This window comes from Hippocampus bargibanti, linkage group LG07 (genome assembly GCF_051943395.1).
Source record: "Hippocampus bargibanti isolate YZ-2025 linkage group LG07, ASM5194339v1, whole genome shotgun sequence".
NCBI classification, from domain to species: Eukaryota; Metazoa; Chordata; class Actinopteri; order Syngnathiformes; family Syngnathidae; genus Hippocampus; species Hippocampus bargibanti.
This window is the reverse complement of record NC_142740.1, coordinates 24,533,716-24,550,816: the sequence shown is the minus strand read 5'-3', so window position 1 is coordinate 24,550,816 and position 17,101 is coordinate 24,533,716. Positions and strand designations below refer to the sequence as shown.

Sequence of the window (17,101 nt, the reverse complement as noted above, 5' to 3'; positions counted from 1 at the left end):
ACATTAAATTTCTAAGTGCCTTTCAAAACTCTCAAGGACACTTTACAGCCACCGGATTTTTTTGTGCGGGTGAGCAGCGACAGCCATTCGCGCCAGCGTTCACTCTACCCGGAAGTAACACAGCAACAAAGTTATGAAAGGAAGAGAAAAGAAAAGAAAGAAGTAGAAAAACAAAATACAGGAGCTGCGAGAAAGGAAGCCAGTTTCGCGGCGCCATCTTGAAGTAAAAAAAAAAAAACTGAATAACAAATAATATGACAACACAAAGACACAGAGTTATTCATTCTTCAGCACTTGCTGTACCCTCTTTGTGACATGAAGCAGTTTTGACTTCAAGATGGCGCCGCGTGAGTGCTTGCCTTTACAACAGGTCCTGTATTTCGTTTTTCTGCTTCTTCCTTTCCTTTCCTCTTACTTTCATCACTTTGCTGCTGTGAAATGTCAATTTCTCCACTGCGAGACTAATAAAGGCGAATCAAATCCAATCCAAAGACATTCAGGGAAAATCTTTGATGTCACTCATTGTTCAGAAATAACAACCATCTCCAATCATATCAAAAATATCAAAACAATCTACCTGATAGTTTGGATTTTATGGACATGTTGTATTTCACTTTTTGTTTTTCTATAAAGAAAAGCTTGATATGACTGTTGGTCAGATAACTACAACCAATTGCCACCAAAATGTATGTGCGCATCTCAAACTATTCCAATATCAACAGTTTAAAATACCAAAATGATTGCACCAATGTTTCAGATTTTATAGCCATTATCGCCTTCCTCTCTATAAATTGTCGACTGGGGATGAAAGGGGTCGTGAACCACAAAATGTTCTTGACAGTAATATGCTCTACGTGCCCGACTTAACGGACAACCGACGTCACTTCTTTGTTTTTTTACCTGACATAAGAAAAACGTTTTATAGCATCTAAAATACCCAAAACATGCAGTATGATATTTTTATTCAAATGCAAAACACCAATTAAAATGACTTAAAGTGTCCAAAATCTGCAAAAAAAAATTGAGCTGCGAATTGAGCCTTTTCAGAAAGTCCCGCCCCCCTTACGTGACGTCACGCCAAGACGTCTTGCATTGCTGGAGAATCAAAACAATGGCTTCAGATTCGGATTATATGCTTTCTTGCAACACATCCAGTTATGAATATGAATCAAATAGTTCTGAAGAGGAAAGCATACATGTTTGCAATCGATTAAAGAATTTATTCCGTGTCATTTTGAGGCAAATGGGCAGAGGGGAATGTCGCACCCAAAAATGGCGACCAGCTCCCGTGAGGAATGAATCAGCCCGTTTCCACAGGCTGATAGATTCCTTTCATGGAGCTTGGACGCCCTCTTCTGACGGATTTTGGATGTAACATCAAGGTTTTCAGATAAACAGTACAGAAAAATACATTGACGCGATGAAGGACTGCTACAATGTGTCTTTTTGTCGGTCAGGGGGGGGGGGGTCCTTTCATGACGTAACGTGAGGACTCGTCACCAACTCAAAAACAAGACTTCCTGAATGTTCAGCACGAGTCTTAAAACGTAAAATATAGCTAGATGTGATGGAATCTTTGTAAAATACACTCAGTAGAAGTCATTTGAAGCCATTTTACAAATTACGGACACAACTTGTCCGGAGACGTCGGTTGTCCTTTAAACAAACAGGGCATTCTGATGAAAATGTGCATGTGAATTTGGGTCACGATAGGTATACAGTGAGACCTCAACTTACGAACTTAATTGGTTCCCAGACAGAGTGTGTAAGGCAAAAAGTGTGTATCTAAAAAAAAATTCCCATCGGAAACCATTAAAATGAAATTAAAATTAATTTGGAATAAAAATTAATAAAAAAAAAAAATTAAAATGGAATAATCCGTTCCCGGGTTTCCATAAAATATACTTTTCAACTAAATAATCCTTAAAACTACACACAACATATCTTATTCTATGTATAATAAATGTGCTATTGTATTGTAATGAAAGAAATACACTGCATTGTATCATAAAGTCACTTTATTTACATTTGTGATGGTCATTTATGGCTTGATGGAATGGCGTTGGAGGTTGAAGGTCAAAGGGAATTGCTGTTTGGAAAGAGAGGCGCATTACATGAGGACTGTAATTAAAGAAATCAACTGTGCTGTAAAATAAAGTTTTATTTACCTTTTTGATGGTCGTTGATGGCTTATAGAAGGAGAGTCACCTTCCATAAGGACTGTTGGTAACTTAACCTCTGGTGCTGTTCGGTCGTGTGCTTCCGCCGAAGATCACTCCGCCAGCCGTGGTGGGTGTGTATTATGAAAATAGTGCTTTTTATAAGATTTAATTTTCATAAATTTGACCTTTGTATGACAAAAAGTTTGGAAGTTGAGGTGTTTGCAAGTTGAGGTCTCACTATATGTGATTTCTAACATGGAATAAGCTGAAAGACGAAAAGCAAAATAAAACAGCAAAATGTTGGTCACTGGTCAACCCGCCCTTCCAACTGAGCCAAAGCCACCCAGCAACACCAACATGCGGGTATTTCCCTCATGGTCGCTCACTCACAAGCACCTAACATATGAACTCACTATGATGGAACTGAAATGAAAATATTATTTCTATCACCAAATTTGAATATTTTATTCTTAATCGTTATTCATAATTCTGATAATAATTCTATATGAATGATTCTATATTAATTAATAATTGAAGCTAATTGAAGCTGGCATGACCCAACGTGTATCCCTGCTGTTGTTTCACCAGGTTAATAAACTCCAAATTCACTTTATTTACATTTTGGAGTCAGTCACTGTTTTTTGTTTCACAAGCCGACATATCAAGGTGAGGGCTTTGTTACCATTACACCAGATTGTTGTTTTTTTTTTTTTAAGCCTCATGTCACGTCCGTCATGCACAAGAATCCAAAACACACAGAAACCTTCATCTTGAGGTTGACCGTGTAAACAGGGTTGAAGTAGGACAGTCACGGCAGAGGTTTATGTTTAAACCACATAACTGCAAAGGTTGGACTTTCATATTGCCTAATTTAGCACTTCACACTCCTTGCATATTTCTTTGTTCCTTGGAAATGCTTCTTGAATAAGTAAAGGCCAGTTTGCATAAAATTGAAAGAGCAAGCCATTAAAATTCCTGGAAATATGGGAAACATTAACATAATCGTCTTTTCCTTTCGGCTTTTCCCCACAAGGGGTCGCCACAGCGAATCAGTGTCCTCCATCTTCAGAAGTTTGATTCGCATGTTTGTTTTGGCCAAGCTTTCACGTCGGATGCCCTTCCTGACACAACCCTCTGTATTTATCCGGGCTTGCGACCGGCACAAGACTTATGTCCCTTTGTGGCTACAGAACAAGCAACTCGCTCAGTAAAAGTCTCCCAAACACAAAATGGTCATTGGCACCATTCCATTCCATTAACATAATGGAATGACAATTCAATCCTGCTAAGTTGGTTGCTGTTTGGAATACAGTGCCTCAAGTGAATTGTTAGACGAACCAAAAACACCAAATTATGTTTTATATTTCTTTATAGTGTTTGTCTTGTTCCAGTGCCTTCCTCACTGCAGTGCATGGCTCCACATTTTCCTCCACAAACCACATTATTGTGCACCCATTGGTCCAACATATCCTTCGCTTTTAGATGCTCTGCCGCGATGGTGGGCCATCAGGGCCTGCAATGCCTTCTCTGCTGGCCTAAATATATCTGAATCACAGACTAATGTGAATTATATTTGTCCTTCTTCTTTTCCATGAATTGTTTTTTTCCCAAATTGTTCTTCAGCTTTCTTTCATTGCTGCTTTTTTTCATTGCTATAGCTGTTGTGCTGTTTTCAGACATGTGTTTTCATATTTAAAGGACAACCGACACCATTTTTTGTTTCCTAACTGACATCAGAAAAACGTTTTATAGCATCTAAAATACCCAAAACACGCAAGCTGATATTTTTAGTCAAATGCAAAACACCAATAAAAATGAGTTAAAGTGTCCCAAAACTACTTCAAAATACCCTCGGGATGGCGAGTTTCATACGGTCCCGCCCCCTTGTTCGTGACATCATACCAAGACGTCTTGCCTTGCTCTAGAATCAAAACAATGGCTTCAGATTCGGAGAAGATGCTTTCTTGTTACTCATTCAGTTACGAATATGATTCAAATAGTTCTGAAGAGGAAAGCATAAATGTTTGCAATCGATTAAAGTCCTTCCAGATCATTTTGAGGCGTCTGGACTCCAATGTAGCGTCCCAGAAAATGCACAAGACGGCGCCCAAGCTCCGTTGGAAATGGGCTGATTTGTCTGCTGGGAATTTGTGTAAACTAGTATCAAATAGTAGTCTTGGTGCAACATACGATTCAACATTGCGTTATGTATGTGTTTTCATTCTAATTTCGGCATCAACACGAAGTTTTCAGACCAAACAAAGTACCCAAAATGCATTGTGTGTTGCTTTCTCGTTCAGGGGCGTTCCAGACGTGACGTTACGTCTGGAATCGTCACCAACTCGAAAACAAGACTTCCTGAATATTCAGCGCGAATCTTAAAACGTAAAATATAGCAAATGTCGTGGAATCCTTTGTAAAATGCGCTCAGTAGAAGTCATTTGAATTGATTTTATAAATTATGGACACAACTTGTCCAGATGTGTCGGTTGTCCTTTAAGCATGATCATATTTCAGCCATTATTTGTTACCAGGGACAGAAATCTATCTATACGCCTCCACAATCCGTTCTGCTATCTACTGTAAATCAGAGAACCGTCATATACCGGTGAATATTTGCTACTTACAGCATCTGGATGGAAAGATTGCTAAATGCAGGTTGAGTAGGATGTGCCACAGTGGTGGTTGCAATCTTGCCCCAAGCGAACCTAGGATCAATGTAAAAAATATATGGCAGAAAGCACCTTTAGCCTAAATCATTTAGTACTATAAACTACACATTTTGTAGTTCTATTATGGAAACCAAAATATTTGGTTCTCTAGATGTTTCGTCCATGCTGTTAAACTAATGCTCACGTTCTCCCATTTTGCTGCTGTTCAAGTTTCCCCTGCCCAATTTGTGTTAATTTCACCGTTATTAAAAATGATCCGGATCGCAAGAATCTCTGTTATGTGTTGTTTGATATTTTACTTTACGTTAAGCGCGTTGTTACAGCATTGGGTGTTGTGAAAGCGCTATATAAATCAATATGTATCGTATTGCCATTTTGTTACGAATGATAGCTGCGGTTGTTGAAAACGTTATTTTTTACGCGACGAATGCAAAGTACACATTTTTCATGGTAAAAGTAAACATTCTTCAAAGAATAACCAGGTGACGTAAAAGGCACGTATAAACTCCCGTTTTAGTCACTCTGCACTTACATTTACTTTTTTTTAAACAAATTTTAACAGGATATGCGTCAGGGGAAGTGACGTAACCCAGTGACAGCTTTTTTTCCGGTCTCTTTTCGTTGAGGCTCAGCTAGCGGCTGGTACGTGCACATTTTATCCAGTTCTTACTTTTCCAGTTAAGATATCGAAATACACACAAGTCCTGTAAAAAAACACATCTTGATTATTTTATTACGACGTAACCGTCGTCTGGATCATGACAAAAGAGTCTACATCACTAAACGCTTGTCGTTTTAATAGTTTACACGCTAGCAGTCAGCATGTGGCGAGGCCCCTGCTAGCATTTAGCTCAACGAGCTGTGGCCCGACGTTAGCTTTAGCTGACTATGCTACAAACTTCAAGTCAATCCACGCCGTCTTTATCATAAGGCTTTCGAGTGCGTCATAGAAAACTTGGTCGAACGATGACAAAGATACGAATTCGGATCGTCAACCGCGTGTGTTCGTTTAAGCTGCCGCAGTCAGGAGATTGGAGGTTCGAATTGCTTCGTTCCAAACTGCGCTAAAATCCATTTCTCACTTGTGACACTTCTCAGCTTGCCAACATGCAGATCTTCGTGAAGACATTGACGGGCAAGACCATCACCCTCGAGGTCGAGCCCAGCGACACGATCGAAAATGTCAAGGCAAAGATCCAAGACAAAGAAGGTGAGCACCCAGCAGTAAAGAAAATTATACTGACTGTAAACAAATCACCAGATACGGATGAACCGTTAATGTATACATACACCTTTTGTATACATTTCTTCCATATATGTGTTCTAACGGATTAAACGTGTGTAGGAATCCCCCCTGATCAGCAACGTCTGATCTTCGCTGGCAAACAGTTGGAGGATGGACGCACTCTGTCTGATTACAACATACAGAAAGGTAACACTTGTAAACCCAATACCCAAGGAACGGATCCCTCATGCAAAAGCTGTGTTTCTAATTGGAATTCATATCTAAATGTCCTCCATTAGAATCCACTCTTCATCTGGTGTTGCGTCTGCGTGGTGGCATCATTGAGCCTTCCCTCAGACAACTGGCTCAGAAGTACAACTGTGACAAGATGATCTGCCGCAAGTAAGTTGTACCTACAATCATTTCCCATCTGTGATTGTTTCATATAACTTGGGTTCAATTTAACAAGCTTGATTCCACGCAAACGACGTAGATTTGAACACACCTGACTCTTGTTGGTTGTTTCTCAGGTGCTATGCCCGTTTGCACCCACGTGCCGTCAACTGCCGTAAGAAGAAGTGTGGACACACCAACAACCTTCGTCCCAAGAAGAAGCTGAAGTAGACATTTTACTGTTGTCAGCGGTGCACGTCACATTGTGTTAAATAAATTTTGAGAAAACTCCATTGGTTGCTGTAATTCATAAATGGTTCGCTATTTAATCTCACGGTTCTTAGGGCAACTAACCTTGACAAAAGGTTTAAAAGATGCCAGGTCTGACCTTCATTTGCGAACTGGATGATATGGGCAGGTTCAAAGCTATTGAGTAGTGCTGGAAAACCTTTGCTGACTGCTCACCTTCAATCGAATGTACAGTAGGTTAAAATATCTCATGACGTGTTGGCTAACATAGAACATGATCACTGACACATTTGAAGTGAACAGTTCAAATATAAGCCACCTACATACCAACATATCAAAATGGTCATGAGAAATGAGCATTGTGACCATAATCTCACATTTTCCCATTTATTTTAAATCTAGCAACACTTAATAACAAATACTTGTACGTACAGAAAGCTCAAATAAATGTACCTCATTCATGCTGAAGATGTTCATGTAAACATTCATTTTTAGAAAATCAAAACAGTAGTAGGTTCAAATGGAATACTGTAATTAGAAAGGTGTCAAGAAACAACATTAATGGATTTGAAAATTGAATTTGTCTATATGAACACGGTCTGCCCAAATGTTTTTTTTTTTTAATATTGCAGGTATCACAAGAATAGTGTCCTTGGCATCTTAATCCTAGTTTTGTAACATGGCTCTATTTTAACACATTTCAGATGTTTTAATGCACTCTGTAAAAAGCAAATAAATTAATATTTATAATTTCTGGTCTTGGTACCAGTTTGTCGCAACAGCATGGATAAAATGAGGTGGAATCAACTGTGGGTAAATAACGCAACTTAACCCATATGTGAATGGCTGCCGCTGCTCACCCGCACAAAAAAGTTCTTATCCCGTGACTAAAGTGTCCTTGAGAGTTTTGAAAGGTGCTTAGAAATAAAATGTATTATTATTAAATACTTGCCAATGTGTAGAAAAATTCAATCCAAAACAATCCTTATGAATGCATATATATATATATATATATATATATATATATATATATATATATATATATATATATATATATATATATATATATATATATATATATATATATAAATTACAAGTATAAATAATGGGTCCAAAAAAAAATCTTCATTTTTTTTGCTTTTTAATTCTGAAAAGGGGGCCAAATGTTGGACAAAATAAACCTATTTCAAGTAGTACAGCTAGATAGGCTTTTTTTTTTTTGCTCCAAGGTATTAGACAATTTGTGGTACTCAGGATGAGAAGCCATTCAGTATTTTTTTAAACCATGAAAACAAAGCTGCAATAGACATCTGTTGTAATTATGCCGAAACACGCACTGCTGAGATGAACAAAACACAGATTTATTTTAGCCCAAAATAATGAACAACCAGTTAAAAACACCAGAAACATTATTGCTAATATTCAAGAAGGCTTGCTAGTGGCAACTGAGGTCGGATGAAGCTGACCAGGCTAAAATCATAGTGGAACTTATTTATAAGTCAGACAGCCACGAGATGTTATTCTGACAATTTGAGATCATGAAAGTAGAGCATAACTAATCAACTCCTCATCCGTTAAACGGGATGAGGGTACAATTCTAAATTTGACAACTCTGCTACAATTACATTTCAAGGACAACTGACACCATTTTTTTGTTTTCTTACTGAAATCAGAAAAAAAGGGTTTTTAGCATTTAAAACACACAGGCTGATATTTTAGTCAAATGCAAAACACCAATAAAAATGAGTCCCGCCCCCTTGTTCGTGACATCTCGACAGGACGTCTTGCCTTGCTCTAGAATCAAAACAATGGCTTCAGATTCGGAGAAGATGCTTTCTTGTTACTCATCCAGTTATAAATATGATTCAAATAGTTCTGAAGTGGAAAGCATAAATGCTTGCAATCGACTAAAGAAGTCCTTCCGTATCATTTTGAGGTGACAGGACTCCAATGTAGCGTCCCAGAAAATGCACAAGATTGCGCCCAAGCTCCGTTGGAAATGGGCTGATTTGTCTGCTGGGAATTTGTGTCAACTAGTATCAAATAATAGTCTTGGTGCAACACACAACAATTCACCATTGCGTTATTTATGTATTTTCCTTCTAATTTCGCCATCAACATGGATCAACGTGAAATTTTCAGACCAAACAAAGTACCCAAAATGCATTGTGTGTCGCTTTCTCGGTCAGTGGCGTTCCTGACGTGACGTCAGGAATCGTTACCAACTCGAAAACAAGACATCCTGAATATTCAGTGCGAGTCTTAAAACGTAAAATCTAGCTATATGCCGTGGAATCTTAGTAAAATACATTCAGTAGAAGTCATTTGAAGTGATGTTACAAATTATGGACACAACTTGTGCAGAGGCGTCAGTTATCCTTCAAAGCAAGTTAAATGCATCGTGAGCGGTACCAATAGCCTTCATCCATTTTTACCCAGATGACATTAAAATGAGACAAAAAAGTAAAACATATGCACATTTACAATGCTAATAGGCAAGTCAGTCAAGTACCCATTTCGTAAACAACCGCAGGTGTGCTTGTTGTATCGATCAGTCACGTGAACACATATCCACAATTTGTTAAATTTCACATTACATCCTGCAGAAATCAGGCAGTGTTCTTTGCTCAAAGGCTTTCATGCCCAAGTCTTGTAAAAAGTGTTGTTGATGCAGCGCTTGTGCGGAACTAGATCATTTGCAATACTGACATTTGTAAACAAAATCAAAATTGGCACACATGTTAATAATGTAAAACCGAGGTTAACTTTGGTAGTGTGAGACAATGGTGAATGAAGCTGTCGCCTTTGTGCTTTAATTTTGCCAAGTCTCAATTGCTCCAAGTAACGCCATCGATCAACATGAATCATAGAGAAAATGGAGAAGAGAGCAGTTGAAACAAAAGTAAGTGATTCATGCATGTCGGTCTTCCACAGACAGATCGGGGTGCTCGGAGTACAGACCAGATTGTTACTGATAAAATTGGCTGACTTGAAATCAGGCCTTTTTTATCTCCCGTTTGTCCCTTCTGTGACCTGCAGTGCAGTGCAATCTGGGTGCCCTTGCCACAGTTTTGGAGAATGGCAGCGACAGTATTACAGAAATCATGACTAAATGATGTCTTAAAAACACAAATATGAACACCAACGTCCATGAAACCAAATATTGTGATAAGCCCAGAATGTCCTTTAAAGGACAACCGACACCATTTTTTGTTTCCTAACTGACATCAGAAAAACGTTTTATAGCGTCTAAAATACCCAAAACACGCAGGCTGATATTTTTAGTCAAATGCAAAACACCAATGAAAATGAGTTAAAGTGTCCCAAAACTACTTCAAAATGACCCCGGAAATGGGGAGTTTCAGAAGGTCCTGCCCCCCTTGTTCGTGACGTCACGCCAGGACGTCTCTTGCCTTGCTCTAGAATCAAAACAATGGCTTCAGATTCGGAGAAGATGCTTTCTTGTTACTCATCCAGTTATGAATATGATTCAAATAGTTCTGGAGTGGAAAGCATAAATGTTTGCAATCGACTAAAGAAGTCCTTCCATATCATTTTGAGACATCTGGACTCCAATGTAGCGTCCCAGAAAATGCCCAAGATGGCGCCCAAGCTCCATTGGAAATGGGCTGATTTGTCTGCTGGGTATTTGTGTCAATAGTAGTCTTGGTGCAACACACAACGATGTACCGTCGCGTTATTTATGTGTCTTCCTTCTAATTTCGCCATCAACACGGATCAACACGAAGTTTTCAGACCAAACAAAATACCCAAAATGCATTGTGTGTCGCTTTCTCGGTCAGGGGCGTTCCTGACATGACGTCAGGAATCGTCACCAACTCGAAAACAAGACTTCCTGAATATTCAGGGTCTTAAACCGTGAAATATAGCTATATGCCGTGGAATCTTTGTAAAATATGCTTGGTAGAAGTAATTTGAAGTGATTTTACATACAGTAAAGTCTCGTTACATCAATATCGGTTATATCGATAGTACCGCTTATTACGATACTATTTCTATGAACGCAAGGAGAAAATTACATGCGCGCAGGATCGGATATAGCGATAGTCCCGGTTATATCGATATTTTTTCGGACTCCCGAGAATATCGATATAACGAGACTTTACTGTATTATGGAAACAACTTGTCCGGAGGCGTTGGTTGTTCTTTAAAGAAACAATCCCACGTTTTTGCTCTAAATGTCTGGTTTTGCAAAACAAATAATCAAATTATTACACTAAGCAGCGCTTTGTTTTAATGCATTACATTTTCTTATTGTGCTTGTTTGTGGCCACTGTAAATGTGTCAGCCATGTTTATATTTTAATACGTATAAAGTAGTTCATTGCATCATTGTGCGCATTGCACCTATGAACGGTTTCTCATGCACGCAATGATCTGACCAAGAGCTACTGCAGTAAACTGCGTTGTCTGAAAAATACAAATGAGATCGAATGCGGAGTTGCATATTGTCTGTAGTCTGTACTATTTATCAACAAGGTTTGCCAAACTTTGTCTCAAGTCGTTCAAGTCGCAAATTTTGACATCGAGGGCCTGGAGGAAATGTCGGACCTCCACCTCGGCCTTCTCCTGTTCTTCCCTGCTGGAGGCCAGCGTCTTTTCGGTGTTCTTGATTTGATCCTCCAGCTCGGTGTTTCGTCTTTCAAGTTCCTAACAAAGAAATGGGCAAGCTTTAATTGCAAATTCTTTTAGTATTTTTTTCAAAGAAGTGATTGTTGAACTTATGTGTGCTTGCCAATTAACTCATTCACTGCCACACAGGTGCAAAAATGTGTCCAATCCAGTGCCAGGGTTTTTGTCATCGTCATTCAAATTCCGGGACCCACAGAATATTGAGTTTTAGGACTACATGAACATTCAATACAGCGTTAGAAACCTTAGACCCTCTTCTTTATTCAGAAAAAAAGAGTTAATTCCTAAATTATATGGGTCTGGAGTTATATGAGCTTGAAATGCGGACGGATGTACAAAATGCAAATACAAACATTGATTTATGTCGTGCTTTAACAACAGCTGAAGATGGAACAAAGCGCTAACATGAAAAAAAATGGAAATGCTACCCCCTAATGGAAAAGAAAAAAAACATTGTCAGAGGCCATGGTCAGCGCGTTATCGGCAACCGAGCATGAAAAGAAACCCGAACAAATTTGGAAATGGCACTCTACATCATCTTTTCAATTCCTGAATAAATTTGTGAATGACAGTGAATGAGTTAAGAGTTAGTCAGCGTTTATGTCGCATATGCACTATTGGATTATTATATTAATTCCTAAATTATATGAGTCTGGGGTTATATGAGCTTGAAATGAGGGCAGCTGTCCAAAATACAATGCAATACATACATAATGGTTTATATAGCACTTTAACAACAACTGAAGCTGGAACAAAGCGCTAACATGGGAAAAAAAGGGAAATGCTGCCCTCTTGACATAGCCAGAGGTCTAGCCAGTGTTATATCGGCACCCAAGCAAGGAAAAAAAAACCCAAACAAGTTCAGGAATGGCTATCTATGTCATATTTTCAATTCATGAATACATTTGGGAATGGCAGTGAATGAGTTAATGAGGTCAACAGTAAAATAAGGACAATCATATTCAACCATCAACTGTTAAATAATTAAGAATGTTTCTTAACAAACTTCTCAATGATGACTCGTTTTTGTTTGTTTGTTTTGTTTTTTTCAAAAAATAAAAATGTCGCTTTCGTTAAATAAAATTCACTGTTCCAAATTGTCATGCAGAACAGTGTTTCACAACAGAAATGTCCGACACCCTGGGGACCAACTCGATCAAGTTGGAGAATCAATGTCTCACGGTTGGTCTGAGAAGGCCTTGAAATCCCAATGAAGAGCTGCTACAAGTGGTTGGGCAAAGAGAAATTTATTTGCTTATTGCAATTCCCCTTTGTCCCAGCAGAGATCACCACTGTTCAGAAAATGTAACAATGTAAGAGCTTTTCAGGTACAGTGATACCTTGGCTTAGAACTTAATTGGTTGCCAGACAGTGTGTCAGGTGAAAAGTGTGTATCCCAAAAAATAATTTCCCATAGGAAACCATTAAAATGAGAATAATCCGTTCCGAGGTTCCCATAAAACATAATTTTGCACTTTCTAATTTTCGAAGCCTTAAAACTACACAAAATATACCTTATTTTATGTATAATAAATATGCTATTGTATTATGATTAAAGAAATAAACTGTACTATATAATAAAGTGGTTTTATTTACCTTTGTGATGGTCGTTGATGGCTTGATGGAATGGAGTGGCCGCTTTCATCAGCATTAAACACTTAATGAGGAACATAACCTTCTTTCACCATTTTCAGGAATGATCCCTTGGATGTGCATTCTCTGCGATAATTTTACCTTTTTCCTCATCAATTGTGTTCCATTTAGCTGGGTTGATAGCTTTTTGCATCAAATGTAAAGATGGCTTGTTATTTGTGGAGCCTGATTGTTGGGATATTTTAACCTTCCAGTCTACACTCTACTTGCTTTCAAAGTTGAAACAAGTCCAAATTTCAATGAGGTCTATCCATTTTCTCACCATTTCATTTTTTTTTTCATTTTTGTTTTTTGTTTCAAGCTCTGTCGTCTCCCTTTCGTTTGTGTGTTTTCTCTCTTGTCTGAATGTCTCTTTAATGTTTAACCCCCCCACACCCCTCACTGCTGCGTTCTTGACCAATCACGTGGCTTTAACCGAAGACTGGGGGCGGGGAATAGAGGACAAAAACAGTGGCCACCATTTTCTTGTTAGGGGAACGGGCTCGTTCGCGAATGACACATCACTTATTGTGGCAGCTAGGTGTGTATCACGAAAAACAGTTTGTATGCCAATGTAAAATTTACATAAGTGTAACGTTCGTAACCCGAAACGTTCGTAAGCCAGGGTGTTTGTAAACCGAGGTATCACTGTAATTTTTTTTCATGTCAGTGTTTTTTTCATATGTATTTTTTTGTGTTTTTAAAATCACCATCAAATGTTAGGTGAAATAGTTTAAATTTGCCCACAGGTGGCATAAGTCACTTGTGTTTTGTTTTTCAGTGATTGCTCTGTTCATATGCCAAGTGGGATTCACTGTCGTTTTTTTATGTCCCATGGATATATGGCAATCCAGTGAAGCATTTTGATGATGGCAAAACTGATTGAATCACAATTACAACATAGCGTTGCTTTAACTACTCCGTTTCCCCACAGGATTCTCTTCTAATCAGACGCCTAATGAGGAGATGGCATGAGGAAGGCGCTCTGTTTATGCACCTCCCTTGCAGCAAAGTGTGCCCATCGTGTAAAAAATAAAAAAGCAAGCTTCTTTTATTGCTGTGCTTATTTTTCTGGTCAAAACACTGAGCAAATAACATCATTTGCCAGACAATGTGCAAAAATGTGTCCACTCCAGTGTCAGGGTTTTTGTCATTTTCACTCGAATTCCAGGACCCACAGAATATTGAGTTTTAAGCCTACATCAACATTCAATACAGTGTTAGAAACCTTTGACTCTCCTCTTTCATCAAAAAAGAGTTAATTCCTAAATTACATGTGTCTGGAGTTATATGAGCTTGAAATGATGGTGGCAGTGCACAATACAATATATACAGTACATATTGATTTATAGAGCTTTAACAAGAGCTGAAGCTGAAACAAAGCGCTAACATGGACAAAAGGCAAATGCTGCCCGCCCGTGGAACGGAATAACATTGCCAGAGGTCTGACCAGCACTTTATCGGCACCCCCTACAAGAAAAACCAAAACCCGAACCAATTTGGGAAAGGCGCTCCACGTCCCGAATAAATTCAGAAATGGCAGTGAATGAGTTAATCTGTAGTTGGAAATGTGCTCGTCCTCTTTTTCTGGCAATACAAGCCGTTTCCCCGTTTGTTTGCAATGTGACGCAGCTTGGCAAAAGAAGTGAGAAAACAAACAATTTACCTGGAGTCTCTGTATAGCCTCTTTTCTTTCCCTCTCAAGCTCCCCCACGTCAGTTTTCTTGCTCAGTAGGCTGTGTATCTCCTGTAAACGGTTATACTAAGATGTCACATGGGAAGTAGGTGAGAGAATGCGCGACTGCTGTAGGTCTAGTTTCTGGTTTGTACCAAGAGAAAACCCACACAGTCTCGATGAGACCATGTAAACTACAGACCACAGCCGGAATTTGCTAAGTATTCTCTTTTTGTCTTTTCTGTAATACTGTACAATAGCTATCTGGCTAGCTATTAGCTATCTGTTGGCTTGTTAGCTAGCTTTCTATCTATTTGTCTGACCATTCTATTTTACAGTAAAGTCTCGTTATATCGATATTCAAGGGAGTCCGAAAAAATATCGATATAACCGGGACTATCGATATATCCGACCCTGTTTACATGTAATTTTCTCCGTGCGTGCATAGAAATAGTATCGATATAACCGGGACTATCGATATATCCGATATCGATATAACGAGACTTTACTGTAGTTACTTCCGTGTTGAGCGAACGCTGGCGCGTGTGGCTGCCGCTGCTCACCAACAGGAAAATTTATCCTGTGACTGTAAAGTGACCTTGAGAGTTTTGAAAGGCGCTTATAAATGAAATGTATTATTATTATAATAATTGTTAATATTACCACAGAACGTCACTGGCTTTTTTTGGTTGTGCTTCAAAATAAGAGTACATAATCTAACATGAAATACAATAATTTAGCTCAGTTATGGGGACAGAACAATAACTCTCTATCTCGCAGACCTCCTGAGTTACACTTGAGTTAACATCTCCAAAAATTATATCTGCTGGGAACGTTCATAATTCAAGTCAAATTTGAATAACGAGCGGATATGGATCTGCGTGCGACACAGTGGGAGGTTTGTGTTGAATAAATTACCTGGTCTTTGGCACTAAGCAAGGCTTCCAGCTCCTCCAGTGAGTGGCCAAGCTCCTCCTTATCTGTTTGAGCGGCAGCAGCAGGATGGCTAAGCTGTGCCTCCAATTCTGACACCTACAACACAATGCTTTGATCATTGATAGAACAACAAATTTCCTTGTGTGGGACATTGCACAAAAAGCCAAAGACTACAAGCTACTAGCTACTGTGTATATTGCTGATCTATTATTTACTTTACTTGCTCTTTTCCCCATTCACTGCAATACTAATGAAGGCTAATACAATCCAATCCAAAACACAGAAGAACTAAGCACTAACTCAAATAACACTTTAGATGTGAATGTTCCCTTTTTCAAAGACGGAAGCCATTAGTCAATTCAATTACAAATGCGAAGGTGATGGAACGTCATGCAATCTATGATCTCGTCAACCAATCTGTGATCTTGTTATGGTGATTATTCAACGAGGTACTTTGGGAAGGTTAAGCAGCCTTGGTGATTGCTATCATTCACAAATCCCACATGACTGCTCTCCTCTGGGAGAACAGCGGGTCACTTAATGGGTTCTACAAAATAATTCTAAAATCACACACAGAAACTTAACTCGTTCACTGCCGGATGATGCACAAAAATGTGTCCACTCCAGTGCCAGGGTTTTTGTCATTTTCACTCAAATTGCACACCCACAGAATATTGAGTTTTAGGACTACATAAACATTCAATACAGCGCTAGAAACCTTATACTCTCTTCTTTCATCACAAAAAAAAAAAAGAGTTAATTCCCAAGTTATATGGTCTGGAGTTATCCGAGCCTGAAATGTGGAAGGCTGTACAAAATACAATACTACATATTGATTTATATAGCGCTTTAACAACAGCTGAAGCAGTAACAAAGCGCTAACATGGACAAAAGGTAAATTCTGCCCCCTCGTGGACAGGAAAAAAAAAACATTGCTAGAGGTCTGACCAGCGCTTTATCAGTACCCCCGCAAGAAAAACCAAAACCCGAACAAATTCGGGAATGGCGCTCACCGTCACACTTTTCAATTCCCGAATAAAATTGGGAATGGCAGCAAATGAGTTAAAAATATTATTATTATTAAGATGACCATCAGCCTGGCCACACAGTTGCAGATACAGATCGTCTTCATCCAGATGGGATTGTAATAGCTGAGAAAATCAAATGGTCACTTTTAAAACACAGAGTGTCCCAATGGTGCGATATTTTTAGAACATATCCGCAGGCTACTGATATGGTCCTTGAGGGCTGTCTGGCCACACTGGTGACCCCTGTTGTACATCATACTCTACATTGATATGATGTATCAATTATGTAAAGTCTCTTGATCCATTTTGCCCCTCGTTGTCTGGACTGGCAGCAGTCATAGAAGTGAAACATCAGATGTGACATTGAGAACACTTAAGTAAGCTGTTTTCCTTTTCTGACCCATTTTATTCGTTTTTTTTTCTCCATTCAAAGAAATGAATATCATTTGTTTTAGGCAGCAGTCAACATAATTGAAG

General features: G+C 38.8%; 3 protein-coding genes across 4 annotated transcripts in view; 1 reads left to right on the top strand and 2 right to left on the bottom strand.

Annotated features, from left to right (window-relative positions):
* The window catches only part of tmem38a (transmembrane protein 38A), a 211,604-nt gene that overhangs the window by 113,584 nt on the left and 80,919 nt on the right, over positions 1 to 17,101 (bottom strand). The gene's annotated exons all lie outside the window — the stretch shown is intronic.
* On the top strand, positions 5,432 to 6,745 carry uba52 (ubiquitin A-52 residue ribosomal protein fusion product 1). Its single transcript, XM_089000113.1, has 5 exons — positions 5,432 to 5,476; positions 5,933 to 6,044; positions 6,180 to 6,266; positions 6,359 to 6,461; positions 6,590 to 6,745. The coding sequence occupies exons 2-5, from the start codon at positions 5,942 to 5,944 to the stop codon at positions 6,681 to 6,683; spliced, it is 387 nt and encodes a 128-aa protein (XP_088856239.1). The 5' UTR covers positions 5,432 to 5,476; positions 5,933 to 5,941; the 3' UTR covers positions 6,684 to 6,745.
* Positions 8,042 to 17,101, bottom strand: part of homer3b (homer scaffold protein 3b) — a 32,467-nt gene continuing 23,407 nt past the window's right edge. For both annotated transcript variants that reach the window (XM_089001122.1, XM_089001123.1), the window contains exons 8-10: positions 15,579 to 15,692; positions 14,652 to 14,732; positions 8,042 to 11,371 (exon numbers count right to left, since the gene is read on the bottom strand). In XM_089001122.1, coding sequence (XP_088857248.1) covers positions 11,186 to 11,371; positions 14,652 to 14,732; positions 15,579 to 15,692 — 381 coding nt within the window. In that variant the 3' untranslated portion in view covers positions 8,042 to 11,185. The remainder of the gene's footprint in view (positions 11,372 to 14,651; positions 14,733 to 15,578; positions 15,693 to 17,101) is intronic.

Excerpts from the sequence above, each read along its gene's own strand:
- uba52 (XM_089000113.1), top strand. The coding sequence starts at position 5,942 with ATGCAGATCTTCGTGAAGACATTGACGGGCAAGACCATCACCCTCGAG. Across the intron at positions 6,267-6,358 it reads TGATTACAACATACAGAAAG|AATCCACTCTTCATCTGGTG; the intron begins GTAACACTTGTA and ends GTCCTCCATTAG. Across the intron at positions 6,462-6,589 it reads GACAAGATGATCTGCCGCAA|GTGCTATGCCCGTTTGCACC; the intron begins GTAAGTTGTACC and ends GTTGTTTCTCAG.